This window comes from Palaemon carinicauda, chromosome 9, assembly GCF_036898095.1.
Source record: "Palaemon carinicauda isolate YSFRI2023 chromosome 9, ASM3689809v2, whole genome shotgun sequence".
Taxonomy (NCBI): domain Eukaryota; kingdom Metazoa; phylum Arthropoda; class Malacostraca; order Decapoda; family Palaemonidae; genus Palaemon; species Palaemon carinicauda.
The window spans coordinates 75668746-75686245 of NC_090733.1; the positions used below are offsets into that span (position 1 = coordinate 75668746).

The 17500-nt window shown below is 34.8% G+C and overlaps 1 protein-coding gene across 1 annotated transcript in view; it reads right to left on the reverse strand.

Moving 5' to 3' along the window:
• Nucleotides 1–17500, reverse strand: part of LOC137646492 (alpha-1-inhibitor 3-like) — an 83294-nt gene that overhangs the window by 38436 nt on the left and 27358 nt on the right. Inside the window, exon 2 of the mRNA XM_068379597.1 lies at nt 15264–15448. Coding sequence (XP_068235698.1) covers nt 15264–15448 — 185 coding nt within the window. The remainder of the gene's footprint in view (nt 1–15263; nt 15449–17500) is intronic.

The window sequence follows — 17500 nt, forward strand, 5'->3', positions numbered from 1 at the left end:
ATAAGCATGCGCACACACACGCACATATTCAACTCTTCCCACCCCTCCCCCTTTCTAAACTACAACTCGGCAGTTTCGGCAATATGTGAAATTCCGAGTGTATCTCTCCAGGCACCCCCAGAGGTTATGACTACTCGCTCTCCCCCCTACATGGGATATAATATATATATATATATATATATATATATATATATATATATATATATATAATATATATATATATATCATAGACTCCTTTAAGGAAGGACTGGAACGTCAGGACCTCGGGGTTTTTAACTTGAGTCTGAAAGATTAACTTGAGTCTGGACTAAAATGACTTCTAGAAGGGCTAGAAACACGTTCTCTGGATCAATATGGGGGTTTTTGAGGATGGTGAGTTCAATAGTAACATTTTCAACACCACCTGGGGTCATCTTCAAGGTCTAAAGGTCATTTATCAAGATCAAATTTGTGAATTTTGGTCATTTTTGCTTGTTGTTTTTGTGTGTAACTCATAAATGGTGAGAGATAGCTGATTATAATATGAGGCAAGTCTGCAGAGCTGTCCGAATTTAATATATATTGTCATATTTTGTCCTTCAAGAAAGGACTGGAACGTCCCCTGATCGGGGTTTTTCAACTTGAGTCTGAAGGATTAACTTGAGTCCTGGACTAAAATGACTTCTAAGAAGGGCTAGAAACACGTTCTCTGAGTCAAAATGGGGGTTTTTGAGGACGGTGAGTTCAATAGTGACATTTTCAACACCACCTGGGGTCATCTTCATCATCTTCATGGTCAAAAGGTCATATTTCAAGGTCAAAATAGTGAATTCTGGTCATTTTTACTCGTTTTATTTCTTATTTTAGTGTTTCATTGTTTTAGGGCTTGTTTGGAATGTTTGAGTAATACAATATTTGACAATATATATTAAATTTGGACAGAACTACAGACTTGCCTCTTATTATAATCAGCCATCCCTCACCATCTATGAGTTACACAAAAAAAAACGAGTAAAAATGACCAAAATTCACTATTTTGACCTTGAAATATGACCTTTTGACCTTGAAGATGATGAAGATGACCCCAGGTGGTGTTGAAAATATCACTATTGAACTCACCGTCCTCAAAAACCCCCATATTGACTCAGAGAACGTGTTTCTAGGCCTTCTTAGAAGTCATTTTAGTCCAGGACTCAAGTTAATCCTTCAGACTCAAGTTAAAAACCCCGATCAGGGGACGTTCCAGTCCTTTCTTGAAGGACGATATATGACAATATATATTAAATTCGGACAGCTCTGCAGACTTGCCTCATATTATAATCAGCTATCTCTCACCATTTATGAGTTACACACAAAAAACGAGCAAAAATGACCAAAATTCACAAATTTGACCTTGATAAATGACCTTTAGACCTTGAAGATGACCCCAGGTGGTGTTGAAAATGTTACTATTGAACTCACCATCCTCAAAAACCCCCCATTTTGATCCAGAGAACGTGTTTCTAGCCCTTCTAGAAGTCATTTTAGTCCAGACTCAAGTTAATCTTTCAGACTCAAGATAAAAACCCCGAGCAGGGGAAGTTCCAGTCCTTCCTTAAAGGAGTCTAATATATATATATATATATATATACATATATATATATATATATATATATATATATATATATATACATATATATATATATATATATATATATATATATATATATATATATAGAGAGAGAGAGAGAGAGAGAAAGAGAGAGAGAGAGAGAGAGAGGAGAGGAGAGAGAGAGAGAGAGAGAGAGAGAGAGAGAGAGAGAGAGAGAGAGAGAGAGAGAGCCAAACTAATGTGCATCAAATTTTCTATCCTTAGAAAAACGATATCTTGTGTGAACTCTTTCTACGATTTTTTGTTCAAGGTCATTCGCTTACTGAAGCCTGGGCGGATGAGACAACTCACACAAAGATAAAGAAAATTTAGTAAGACTTTTGGGTTACTTGTGCTTATAAGAACATCGCCTTGTTTTATGTATAAAAAAAACAGAACAGGAAAGTAGGGATTTTGTATGATGGTTCCTACGATAAAGTCCTTTCTATAGTGTCCGAGTGCTCTTGCTGAATTATAAATCTAATTGAATAGGTATGCAGTATACTTCATCCCTCTTATCTCGTTCACTACCCATAAGGTCGAGGTCCCATTTTCAAATGCATAGTGAAAAATATGTATGTCTACTCTAGATTCTAGAGCTTTCAAATATCCGGTCATATAATTAAAAACTCACACTAGACATCCGAAAGATCGAAGATATAAAAGACTATCTCGTTTTCTAAGTGCTTCGATAATGTGAATTTGACAAACACTTATTATTATTATTATTATTATTATTATTATTATTATTATTACCTAAGCTACAATCCTAGTTATTAAAGCAAGATGTTATAAGTATAAGGGGTCCAACAGCGAAAAATAGCCAGGCGAGGAAAGGAAACAAGGAAATAAATAAACAACAAGAGAAGTAATAAGCAATTAAAGTAGATTATTTTAAGAATGGTCATAACATTAAAAAAGACCTTTCATAATTAAACTATAAACACTTCAAAAAAAAAAAAAAAAGGAAGAGAAATAGGATAGTGTGCCTGATTGTACCCTCAAGCAAGAGAACTTTAATCCAAAACAGTGAAAGACCATGGTACAGAGATTATGGTACTACCCAAGACTAGAGAACTATAGTTTGATTTTGGAGTGTCCTCCTAGAAGAGCTGCTTACCATAGCAAAAGAGTCTCTTCTATCCTTACCAAGAGGAAAATAGCCACTGAACAGTTACAATGCAGTGGTTAAACATCGAGTAAAGAACTGTTTAGTAATCTGAGTGTTATCAGGTGTATGAGGACAGAGGAGAATGTGGAAATAGGCCAGACTATTCAGTGGATGTGCAGGGAAAGGAAAAATGAGCCGTAACTAGAGAGAAGGATACAATATAGTATTGTTTGGCCAATCAAGGATCCAATAACTCTCTAGCTGTAGTATTTTAACGGGTGGCTGGTGCCCTGGCCAACTTACTACCTGCAGTATGCTGCGTGATACCCTGGATACCTGAGAATGTATACGATAAACTGACCTATTGGGTCCTGAAAGTCCCAGGGATCTCCTGGGTGATAGGACCAGGAAAAGAATCCTTTAAAGCATAGTACTGTAAGTAAAATCCAAATAAGATATCAACTTGAGTTTTCAGATTTCGTTCGCAGTAGAACAGTTTATGCTGGTCCAAGACTCGGTGAAAGAAGGTGGTCTTATCTATTGCACCACATTTTACAACGAACACTGACCCGTTAGCGTTTAGCTTCAGAGTAATTTCTAGGAAGACCACTTCGCGAAGCATCATTTTTCTTATTATGTTCTTTCCATTGACTGTCGGTAGCGAAGGACGTTTTCTTTCAGTCAAGGGAGTCCTTTGCACTACAGGACTCACCAAAATCTGATTGCATACATTCTTGTGTATTTAACGTATCACACACCTCATTTCGTATTTTGTCAAATCCACATTATCGAAACACTTAGAAAACACGAAAGTTTTCAGTTTCTTCTTGAAAGCCTTAAGTGGGAGCTTTTTATTACAACGACTGCTTTCAGAAGTTGATTTATAAGTGAATAGTATGTTTTATTAATAAACTGAGAATTAAGTCGTTCAAAAAAGGAAAACTATGTTAAGTTATTAAGATCATAAAACGGCCAGACAATGCCTTTACTGTACATAAAAAGTCCACAGTCTTAATACCATTTTCTTAATTATCACGATCTTGCAGTACATATTTTAATTAAAATCTTTGACTAATGGAGAATTAGTCATCTTTCAAAATTATTATAATTATTGCTCACATTACAAAGAAGACGATCATCAAAATGATGTTAAAGTGTGGTATTCGATTGTCAAATTCGATTTTATTGTTTTATCTGGTCGATTTGGTGCAATAGGATCGGGAACTGGAACGTGCCAGTTTTTTTCCCTGGAACCCCATTAAATCGGTCATTTTCAAAATGGCAGCCGGCAATTTCAAGAAAATAGAAAAATTCAACATATTTTGACTTCTATGACACATAGGGAAATCTTTTTGGTGCCCATACACATATTTTCAGGTTTGAGCTTGAGGGTACACTCGGGAACACTATTTTATATTATTTCTCTTCCTCTTGTTCTCGTTTTCTTTTCTTTTAGTTTATAGATGAAAGACTGATTTTAATGTTATTGTTCTTGAAATATTTTATTTTTTCATTACTTCTCTTGTAGTTTATTTATTTTCATTCGTCACTGGGCTATTTTCCCTGTTGGAGGTCTTGGGTTTATAGCATCCTGCTTTTCCAATCAGAGTTGTAGCATAGCAAGTAATAATAATAACAATAATAATAATAATAATAATAATAATAATAATAATAATAACAGGAAATGCCTATGCCCAATCCTAATGATAACTTCTCAAGATAAGTGCCACAATCAGGCGGATGTTTTCAATTTTTTATCAATCTAACTCTCATTTTCTCTTTCCAGTGGTGAAAGGTCACATAATCATTAAATGTGTTGTGTACTGCACGATACATACAGCGGAAATTGCAAAATAAAAATGTCACTTAATGTTTTACCCCTCTAATCCAGCAAACAGTATTCCTAATTCCCAGGTTTTCTGTTCCTGCATTGCAGAATAACATGATACTATCACCACTAAATAATATAGTTATATAACATCAGTTTAGTGATAAGGAATTTTTAATCCTTTCCTATCACACAGGATCTTAATAATATATTTTTGTTTCAGGTGTCCAAAGCAATAATCTAAACCAGTAATCTCTGAGCAGCCATGGCCACCAGCACGGCTTGCATCATCTGTAACGAGGGGGCCACAGACTCCAACACACTTCTCAGCAATACCACAATAAACCTCCAGCTACTGGAATACTCCAAGGAGAGGATGGGCTTGGGGCAATAGGAATTACAAAGACTTGTTGACCATATAGACAGTTTGAATGAAACTGAACTGACCTCCGTGTACTACCATAGTGATTGTCACAAAACAAATTGTAAAAGAGCCAAAATTTGTAGGCTGAAAGCAAAAAGAAGTGATGATAACAGCCCGAGGTTCTCCCGAGGATCTGGACGTCCATCTTTTGAATTAACTTCCTGCCCTAAATGCATGAAAATTGCACAAAAAGCCCCGGCATGAGTTTTTACTCCCTACAAGTTTTGTGCCTGGGATAGTTCAGAGCTGCATCGTGTCTTCACAGATAGCACTTTCATGTAGATGAAACTAAAAACCAGGGATGACCTTTAAGAACGTTTGTGTCTGACTTGGAACAAGTCGGTGATGCAGTTGTTCTAGAAAAATATTATCATTTAAATTGTTCAAAATATGCAAAGCACACCTGCAATAAGTGCAATTTGATGATATAAAGGTTATCCGTACCTTGTGTGACAGATAATTCTCATTGTTCAGAACATATTGACTAATGACAACGTGTCTCTGAGTATGGCTTAACTGAATGATGAATACTTGTCAATTCTGAAGAGATACTTGATATACACCGGTAGCACAGGTAACTACCGCAAGCACTTGAAAGGTTTATCCACTGGATGTCTTCCAAACATACGCTTCATCACAACTGTTTGACGTAATGAGCCTATCACGATCGTTCTTAAAACAGCTGTAAGCATGGAAATTGAGCATCACACTTCCATGTTAGACTGCAGTAAGCTTGTAAGCTAACTCAAGAGTATGGCTGACGTTTGGCGCAATGAGATTTTGTATCACCGGAGCTTGACATTTAAAAGCAATAGTTGATGACGTTGAACACCCTCCAGTGCTCCAGATTTTCCTCAGTCGCATTCTCTTTGGGGGACATGCATGTACCAAATCGCAGATGCGCAACCAGGAGATAAACAAAACCACAAATGTTGCATGTCGGTTCATCATTCAGAATACCAGAAGTAACCAGCAGGCATAATATCAGGTAAAGAAAAGTGAATTTGAGCATACAGTACAGACACCACTTCTCATAGGCTTGCCTCTTGCAATCCACTCCAGGGTCAGCAACAAGTATTTTGTCATCAACAACCTGTCTGGGCTCTACATTGGCTATGATTAGCAGAAGATCCTTGACCTCGAAAACGTATAGAGCAAGGTATCATTGACACATGGATGCAACTGGTGGATTTTTTCTGTCTTCTTTCGTGAAGGAAGGTGTTAATGTATGGTTTACAGTTGACAAAATCAATCTGTTAGAAAACACCCCAACTGGCCAAAATACCTTTCATGGGGCAGTGGTCATCATGAATCAGAGAAAACCGGATGGTGAACCAGTCAACCAGACCCTAGTTATTCCAGAAAAGCGTAATTTTTTGTCGACATCCCTAGATGTCAGATACTTGAACGAACCAGTGATCAAACAGAAACCAATTCGCTTTGATGAATACCAACATTGCAAACGACCAATGACGTCTAAAGACTACACCTAAACTTGGATGCTCGCAAACTATTTTACAGCAAGTGTGCCTGCAAAGTTGGATGTGCGGGGAGATGTAGTTGTTGTAAGAATGACTTACCATGTAGGCCTACTCAAATTTGATATTTGCAAATGTTACGGCAGTGATTGCTGAAATGATGACATCGAATGTTGGGTTAAGAATTTGGTTTCTGTCTGGTTATGATTGATAATCAAAACTTTTTGTTTTGTCTATAAGAATTACAAAACTGTATTTTGTCTTGTACCTTGTTCACTTCTGGTATGTACAATACTCTATCATTAGTCTTGATAAAGATGATGTTGATCTGATGTACGGTGTAGCATATCAAGGGAATAAGTAGGTCATTTATTCATGTGAATTTGGTCAGTCCTAGTCGTTTTAGAAACAAGTTTTGGTAATATTTTTTTTTATTTCTTTTTGAGTTATGTATATTCGTGTACTGAGAAAATGTGAATAGTGTGTAAATCTTGTTAACAATTGTATTGCCTATTTTTGAAGGTTTCAATTTATTTGATTTTACAAAGTTTATTTACACTTTTCGTTATTCTAGTCTGGATGTTTGACTTATACTTTTTTCAAATCAATAAATGTTTAGTTTGAATGTAATGTCTATGTGCTTTCCAGATAAATTCTATCAATAATAATATTGAGGAAAGATTTGTTAGTTTGGCCTGGCTGCTACAACGACCAGAAAAACAACAACATAAATTGGCATATATTGGAGGCCAATTTGGATTCACGCTCATTAGTGTGGTAAATAGGGTAAGAATTTGGTCCTATTTATATTTTGCACTATATACATTATATCGTGCAATATACAGCAAAATGAATCAGTATGTGATCTTTCATCACTGAAAGCTTGTGTTATTACCTCCGCCAAGGTTATAAAATCGAGTCAGTTTATTTGTTTATTTGTGTGCCTCTCTGTCTGTGGACAAGATTAAGTCAAAACTACTCGACAGATTTATACGAAATTTTCACCGCTGATAGATCTTAGGTCATGGACGACTCCATTAACTTTAGGAGATGATCCGAACTCTAGATCCGGATTAAAAATTTTCACAATTTTGAACGTAATCTGGATCGGAATCGGGAGTCTTGATCAGATGCAAATCGAATGTCTTTCTTTTTGTGTCAACGTCACCCATTTTTATATCTGTTCTTTTTTTCTTTTTTTCTGTGATCTGTGCAAACTTGCAATTTTAGTTGTTTATTTCAGGTCCCATATCAGCATTTTTTTTTAAATTTTAGACCTGATGGTGGGATAGCTGACGTCTTGAAAGCTCTCGTTGATCTAAATAAATGCAGTTTATAATGCTGAAATTTCTGTCTTCGTTCGCCTCCCTTCTACATTTGAAGCTTTCTAGAAGTGAAAATGCCATTTATTGCATATGCACATAGATACACACACACACAAACACACACACACATACATACACACACACACACATATATATATATATATATATATATATATATATATATATATATATATATATATATATATATATATATATATATATATATATATATACATATATATATTACACACACACAACAAATGAAGCCGTTTTTAGTCCATTGCAGGACAAAGGCCGTAGACATGTCCTTATTCATGTCTGGGGCTTGGCCAGTTTTCAAATATAGTAGCTTATATGAAAATGTGCTTGTTTATACGTAAGTATGTATATACAAATAACCCTGAAAAAAAACTTGCTTATAAGTAGCATCATTTGCTTTCATACACACATCAATTTCTACACATTTTGCCAATCATTCCATTCACCACTTTCAAAAGTTCTGTGAAGCTTGACGTTATATACACTTAATTTTCGTCTTGTTCACCGTGTGATAAGCACAACCTTAAGACATTATTGTCTTTTTTTACAGTAACTTTATTCCTTAAAACACTTATATTTCTCGCCCTCTCAAACCCTCTTATCCGTGAAACTTTAGCCTCTCTTTTTCATTCCATACAAGAATAGTTAAAATGATTATAAATTATTAGAAACGAGATATATGTCTACTTTATGTTCTGAAGCCTTCAAACATATGGACCCAAGACTATACATGAAGCTCCCACTAGACATCCGAAAGAATGAACATATTAAGACTTTCAAGAGGACACCGAAGACTTTCTTGCCTTTTAGTGCTTCAATAATGTGAATTTCAAGATAAACAAGAAATATTCTATGTGATACACTAAATACCCAAGAATGTATACGATGAACTGACCTTGTAGGTCCTTTAGGGCACAGGGTTTCCCTGTGGTATAGGGCCAGGAAAACAGCACTTGAAGCAAAGTACAATAACATCACCTGTTCCGTCATGACAGAGACTTGAACCTTTATTTCATCTGTCTGTTATCTGATATAATTATTCTCAAATAACTTAATAACAACTCGTTTTAATCATCCATCATCTATTCTTAATCGTTTCTTATTCCTCGTATCTTCAGAGACATTTCAGCTTACAATCACTAGTCTCAGCATGTCTACTTTAGTTCTTTCACTAACACCTGACGAAACAGGAATAATCTCAACTCCATTCACGAGATCTTTTTCTCTCTGACAAACTTGCATCTACATTTTTCACGTTTATTATTAAGACCTGAAATGACAAAATAGTATAATAAAGCAGCTGTATATCACGATGTGTATCCCAAAGATTAAAAAAGGTAACATCAATATACGTTACAGCGATAAGGTATATGTAATACCTGAGAAAATATATTAATAAATAAGGATAACAGTCATTGCTGCTCTATCTTATTTCGCTTCCTCTTGTTTTCTTTTTAAGTTTTCATAGTTTATATGTGAAGGATCTAATTTAATGTTGTTATTATTCTTGAAATGTTTTACTTTGATTGTTTATTCTTCTCTTGTAGTTTGTTTATTTCCTTGTTTCCTTTCCTTACTGGGCTATTATTCCCTGCTGGAGCCTTTTTGCATGGCATCTTGCTTTTCCAACTAGGGTTGTAGTCTAGCTTGTAATAATAATAATGATAATAATAATAATAATAATAATAGTAATGTCATGACTGGTTCTTGCATTGATTGCCATAATCCATTATTGTTATTATGATTACGATGATATCACTCGATGAGCATAAAGTAAGACAGATAATAATGTTGGCATTGCGAAGGTGATTTGTGTGACTGACTGCACCAGAGAAGGTTCTGAAGGCGTCCGTGGATGAATATTAGGTGACAATATTCATCCACGAATGCCCTCTGAATCTTTCCTGATTCTTTTATCATCTGAATATTTTTCAGACGATTATTCCTGTCTGTCACCAGGAAAGTCACACAATTCGCCTTTGCAATCCCAACACTATTATTTGTCTTATTTCTTCCTCATACATATAATATTATTGTAATAATAATAATAATAATAATAATAATAATAATAATAATAATAATAATAATAATAATAATGGATTATAACAAAGAATGCAAGAATCAGTCAGTACAGAGTATCACTATATTATTGTTATTATCATCAAATAATATTTTTCTCAGGCATTGCAAACCTTATTGCTATACTGTACAGTATATTGTTGTTATTTTGTTCTTTAATCTTTGGAATGAAGATCGGGATATACACGTTTTTTTTCTTTTTTTTTTCTGGAAATGCAAATTTTAATGATGTGCTTTACATTGAGACTAAACTAGTATCGCGTCTTTTGCTACTTAAATGAGGTAAGCGACCACGAGAATTGCCTAGAGGCAATTCTGAGGTTCTTCTTTAATTTATTCTTATACTTCCTCCTCTTTTGCCGACGTTTTGATTGAATCTTCCAGTTCCACGGCCATCGACTCGTTTTATATTCTATAAGATTTCGACAATCTGTTCTTGAATAGAGTTTTCTAGCAGCATTTATAACCCGCTCTCCATTGTTGCTAACACCCTGGAGTTATGTAAGACTGCGCATGGTATTGACCGTTTAAGGCTTTGATGCATCCATTACCCATTTGGCATTGACAATATTGAACATCTTTCAGGTGTCCATTAAATTTCCCGCCAAGGCCTAACTCTACACCAACAGTCATCCAAATTATGTTAATTGTCAAGTGATTGCAGAAAACTTTCACACACCTGTTTTTCATGTGTCTTCGTTCAGATATTGAACTAGGGAGATTGTATACGTACAATCTTCATGATAGCGAGATAGGGTGAAGGCAGAAGGCCTTGGATGGGGCGCATCAGACAACAGACTCCTTGATGTAGGGATAACGGTGGGAAAGAAGAAGAATATTCATGGTTCACTGCTGTCTCATCAACACCACATAAATTGTAAGGGGATAAAGGGTTTAAAGGTCACTCATGAATAGCAGAGGCAAGGAATAGTGACAATGCCCTGGGGACGGACCATATATTAATTAGTATTACTAGCTAAGCTACAACCCTAGTTGGAAAAACAGGATGCTATAAGCCCAATGGATCCAACAGGGAAAATAGCCCAGTGAGAAAAAAGCAAGGAAATAAATAAAATACAGAAGTAATGAACAATAAAATACAATATTTTAAGAACTGTAACAACAATAAAATAGATCTTTTATATATAAACTTTAAAAACTTCAAAAAGCTAACAACAGGAAGAAAAATCAGAGAGAATAGTATGCCCAAGTGTACCCTAAATCAAGAAAACTCTACCCCAAGACAGTGGAAGACCATGGTACAGAGGCTATGGCACTACTCAAGACTAAAGAACAATGGCTTGATTATGGAGTATCCTCCGAGAAGAGCTACTTACCAGAGCTAAAGTCTCTTGTACCCTTACCAAGAGGAAAGTGATTACTGAACCATTATAGTGAAGAAGAATTGTTTGGTAATCTGAGTGTTGTCAGGTGTATGAGGACAGAGTGGAACGCGGGAAGGATAAGCCAAACTATTCAGTATTTGTGGAGGCAAAGGAAAAATGCACAGTAACCAGAGAGAGGGAGACAATGTAGTACTGTCTGGCCAGTAAAAGGACCCAATACCTCTCGAGCTGTAGTATCTCAACAGGTGGCTGGTGTCTTGGCTAACCTAATAGAAACTATAGAGTTTGAGCAGGTCTCGAACCCCCTTCCAGAAGATCGTCAAGCAATCACGTTTACAATAAGCTTCATCCTATGCTTTTATAAACCAATTCATTATAGTTTCTAATTCTGCGGGCTTCTATAAACCTTGGAAGTATAGTTTCTAATTTTGAATTCTTTTATAAACCAAATTAGTAGTTTCTAATTCTTTGAGCAATTATAGAATATATTAGTGGAGTTTCAAATTCTGTTTGCATTTATGAACCATTTTAGTATAGTTTCTAGTTATGTGTGCTTTTATAAACCCAATTAGCATAGTTTCTAATTTTTATGCTCTTATGAAATAAATTAGTATAGTTTCTAATTCTGTGTCCTTTTATAAAACAAATAACGCATAGTTTCTAAGTAGAGTAGAGTTTTTAGTTCTGTGTGCTTTAATAAACCAAATTAGTATAGTTTATGATTATGTGAGCTTTTATAAATTGAATTAGTATAGTGTCTAATTTTGTGTGCTTTTAACCCCTAAATTAGTATAGTTTTTAGTTCTGGGTGTTTTTATGGTAATTGTTTACAACACCACTCTCTCCATTTACTCCAATATAATGCAATCCTGCAGTTCTCATCTTCTTGCACAGTAATCAGGTGGTTATTTAAATTCTGGGAAAGCAATAATTAGCAAGATATGTTGAGGAAGGGGAAGGGGTTATAAAAAGAAAATAGCTCGGTTTCCTCACTAAACGACTTAGAACTGACATGTCAACATCGTCAACCAAAGAGAATTCGTGATGCCAGCGTACATTTAATATACTGTATATTCAAAATATACTTAATAAAAAATTGAGTGATTACTCAAAAGTGTCACTATTTGTAAATTGCATATTATATGGACACTTTCGAGTAATTAATCCATTTTTAATTAAGTATATTTTGAATATACAGTATATCATATATACGCTGGCATCACAAACTTCTGTTTATGTATGCTGGCATCACGAATTCTGTTTGGTTGACTATGTTGACTTGTCAGTTCCAAATCGTTTAGTGAGGAAACCGAGCTATTTTCTTTTTATAACCCCTTCCCCCTTCCTCAACCTATCTTGCTAATTATTGCTTTCCCAGAATTTAAATAACCACCTAATTACTGTGCAAGAAGATGAGAACTGCAGGATTGCATTATATTGGAGTAAATGGAGAGCGTGGTGTTGTAAACAATTACCGTTTTCATAAGCCAATTTAGCATAGTTTCTAGTTCTGTGTGGTTTTATAAACCCATTTAGTATAGTTTCTATTTCTATATGCTTTTATAAACCAATTTAGTATAGTTTCTAGATATGTGTGCTTTTATAAACCAATTTAGTATAGTTTCTAGATATGTGTGCTTTTATAGATCATTTTAGCATAGTTTCTATTTCTGTATGCTTTTATAAACCAAATTAGTATAGTTTCTAGTTCTACATGATTTTATAAACCAATTTAGTCTAGTAGTTAGTTATGTGACCTTTTATGAAATAATTAGGTATAGCTTCTAGTTCTGTCTGCTCTCATAAACCAAATTAGTATAGTTTCTAGTTCTATATGCTTTCAAATCAAATTCAGTATAGTTTCTAGTTTTGTAGGATTTTATAAACAAATTTTGTATAGTTTCTAGTTCTGTATGATTTTACAAAACAATTTAATATAGTTTTTAGTTTTGTGTACTTCAAGGAACTAATTTTGTATAGTTTCTAGTTCTGTGCTTTTATAAATCAATTTAGTATACTTTCTAGTTCTTTGTGCTTTTATGTACCAATTTAGTAGTTTCTAGTTCTGTAAGCTTATATAAACATTTTTGTTATATTTTCTACTTAAATGTGCTTTTAAAAACCAAATTAGTATAGTTTAGTATAGTTTCTAATTCTATTTGTTTTTAAAAACCAAATTAGTATAGTTTCTAGTTGTGTGTGCTTTTATAACCCAATTTAGGATAGTTTTTTATTTTGTGGGATTTTACAAAATGATTTAGTATAGTTTCTAGTTCTGCATGTTTTTATAAAAACAATTTAGTATATTTTCTCGTTCTGTGAGCTTTTATAAATTAATTTAATATAGTTTTTAGTTCTCTATGCTTTTATAAACCAATTTAGTATAGTTTCTTGGTCTGTGTGCTTTTATGAACTAATTTAGTATAGTTTCTTGTTTTTGTGATATTTTATAAACCAAATTAGTTTAGTTTTGAGGTCTGTATGCTTTTATAAAAGAATTTAGTGTAGTTTCTAATCCTGTTTGCTTTTATAAAACAATTTAGTATAGCTTCGAGTTCTGTTTGCTTTTATATAACAATTTCTAGTATATGGAGTTTTATAAACCAATTTAATCTATTTTCCAGTTATGTGTGCTTTGATATAAGAAGCAAGGTTAGCATGCGGTACATAGACTCATACACTTTATCAATCTAAAATGAATAGATGCTCAAGGTAAGCTGGACAAGGTTGAGCAGCACTGGTCTCGATTTCTTTTACGTCATTTTAACCTCCTCAGGATGCTTTTGACGGCTCTAGTATTGAGTGAGGTTTACAACTTTATCTTCTCCTACAACCACATCATTTGTTAAACCTCATGCGAATTAATAATTACTTCTTTAATTACCGTATTTTATTTTCTGTGTCGATTCTTTAGCACTCTTTGTCTCGACTATTTATCTGTTTGCCAACTGATATATATATATATATATATATATATATATATATATATATATATATATATATATATATACAGAGAGAGAGAGAGAGAGAGAGAGAGAGAGAGAGAGAGAGAGAGAGAGAGAGAGAGAGAGAGACCAATATCTGATTATATAGACAACTAGTGGAACTCAGTAGAGCGCTGACCTCTGCCAGGGCAGCTTATTTTTCGACCTTTTGGACTGGGTTTTGACGTTTTCCTTGTCCTTGAACTTAACCTTTGACCTTCCAAAATGTAATGATTTCCAGCTCTTTACATAACAGTTTAAATTCCGCAATTTTCATTACTTTACGATTAAAATTGATGACCGGGATTGGACCTTTGGTTTGACCTTGACCTAGGGTTCGATCTTGACCTTTGACATTAACATGTATTAATTGGCGGGGATTTTCATACACTCAAATACCAACCTAGTTTGAAGTCTCTGTGACAACGATGTCCAAACTTATGGCTGATTACGTGAATTGGACATTTTGCTTGACCGTGACCTTAACCTTTGACCTTGACCTTCCAAATTTTTTTCATTTCCAGCTTTTTACATAACAGTTAATCACAACAAGTTTCATTAACTTACGATTAAAATTGCGGCCAAGCAGCTATTCACACACACACCCACAAACAAACATACACAAATAGGGGTTAAACATAACCTTCCGACTTCGTTAGTGGAGGTAATTATCATAAAATTATCTCTAAATCAACCTCCCCTTAGAGAGAGAGAGAGAGAGAGAGAGAGAGAGAGAGAGAGAGAGAGAGAGAGAGAGAGAGAGTTCAGTAAATTTTTTGTATCTATACATATAGCAGAGACTACAATTTTTATCCTTATATGAAAAAGGAACCCCTTTTACGAACAAATCTAGCATATCAAATGTTAATGATAGATTGTTTAATATCCCACTGCTAACATTTCACAACATAACTAATTTTCTATCAGTGAAAGTGCAATCAAATTAAAAACGCTTACAAAGATCACAGTATTCCGTTAACCCACACTTCGGGGCTCACCACGACCAGCCGGCAAGGACTTTGATATCGATCATAACATACCTGCAGGGACTTTGATATTGTCCTTGATGATAGGTGGATTTATTGCTGTGGTACTGATCCTGCTGTAATCCTCTCCGAAACTGACGTCCACACTACCCTCTGGCGCATCAGGGTCCGTGACAAAGATACAGAACTGGGTCTTGCTTCCCACTGTAACTTCTCGCGGGGTTGTTATCAGGTACCCTCTACAAAGGAAAACAAAAACATAAGCGTAATTAAACTCACTTTACTATATATTTTTATAGATAAGTAATTAAACTTATTCTACTGACATTATTCTTTTATTAATTGGATTTGTGGGGTAAATTAGTCCTTTCACTTTAACATCTATGATCGAAAGCAAATAAATATAATTACTCCTCAAATATCGGAAGGGAAACCTAAGAGAAGCTATCAGAGAAACAAATACATATATATCAAGAGAGAGAGAGAGAGAGAGAGAGAGAGAGAGAGAGAGAGAGAGAGAGAGAGAGAGAGATTACTTTTGAAGTAATACTATGTAAAGGATTTCTGCAATGCAATGTATTACTTTTCACACTCCCTTATTATTAATATTGTTATTATTATTATTATTATTATTATTATTATTATTATTATTATTATTGGTAAACAATCATAATTATGAAGATAAAATAAGCACTGAAAAGAATGTCTTTGATGAAGAGTAAGATACCTACTGTTATCATAATTCCAATACTTTGACTTATGTAACGACAAAGTTGGTGAAAATAATTCCTGCCTTCTGACCTTTACAAAGTAGAGGACTTATTTCCCCGTCACCAATTTAAATGAAAGACGAACTAAAAGTGATGAGTAACTGTAAATGATGAATATTATTTGGTCAATGTTTGGCACGGTCTTTGATCGTTTTGAATAACAAGAGTCGGTAGAGGGAAGTAGGAACATCTGTGATTGGATGAACTGGAGAAGATCATCGGAAATATTATGCAATAAGAGGATTAGTGCAAAGGTTAAAGGACGGCTCTTTAAAAGGAGTAGTCAGACCTGCTTTGGTATACGGAGCTGAAACCTAGTCAATAAAGAAGACTCAAGAAAAGAAGTTAGGGCTGGCAGAAATGAGGATGTTAAGATGGATCATGGATGTGTGGAGTCGAGAGAAGGGACAAGATCAGAAATCATTTTATCACAGGGACAAAGTAGAATTGTCGAAAACAATTCAGTAAAGAAGGCTGCATTGATCTGGGCATGTCATGCAAGAGAAGACCATGTGTGCCGATGGGTCATGGACGTGAGGCGGATGATACAAAGAGGAGGGGAAGGCAAAAGTTCAGATGGAAAGGTAAAGTAGCAAATGACATTCGGGGAAAAGGATTAAGAAAACAGAATGTCCAGGGTAGAGGAGAATGGATAATGCTTATACGAAACAGCGACCCCATATAGAGATGGGTAAACGGTGCGCACAAAGACAGCCTTAAATTTCAATTCTGCAGATGCGCCGAGTGAGAATTAAAATGTATACGTTATTAAAGTAGATTAAGGGAACAAGTGATACTGACGCTAATCTGCTATTAACTATTAGCCATTTATGACCGTCTTCATGATACACTTTATACCTTTTCTTCTTCTCTGCTATTAGTTTACTTAGTGCAATAACAATGGACTTACAGTACCGCAATGCAAAAAAAAAAAAAAAAAAAAAAAAAAAGGGAAATACGTCGCAAAAGAAGCCAGTTCTGTTTATCTTTATGGCTAGCAGGGTTTAACTTCTATATTCACTGCAGAATAGTTTCAATATTAATTAAATACAGGACAGTATATCAAAGCACAACCCAATGTAAAATCAAAATAATTGGTCCAAACTTTCCATAGAATAACACTTTCCTCGCGTCAATTTTCATTTCGCCAAAGGAATTGCTTGAAACAGGTTAAGAGAATCGAACAGTTGAGAGAGTTGTTTGAGAATAGGTCTAAAGTCAAACGGAACTAATTCCCATAATCCATTACTTCGGTTTTACCAGAAGTCTGGGCTTTTACTTTGGAAACAAAGAAGCTCAGTAGGCACTTTTCGAATGGCTTAAATTCTCTCTCTTATTATTCTGATATATGAAATGTAAATGCAAGACAAACAACCTGTTAGATATCTTACCCATAAGCTGTTGTAGGCACAAACAACATATAATCGAGAGTAGGAACGCCGAGTGTTGCCAAGCCATGGCAACAGACACAAGAGAGCAGAGCGATAACCGAGAGATCGCGCCCAGTACTGTCATGGATAC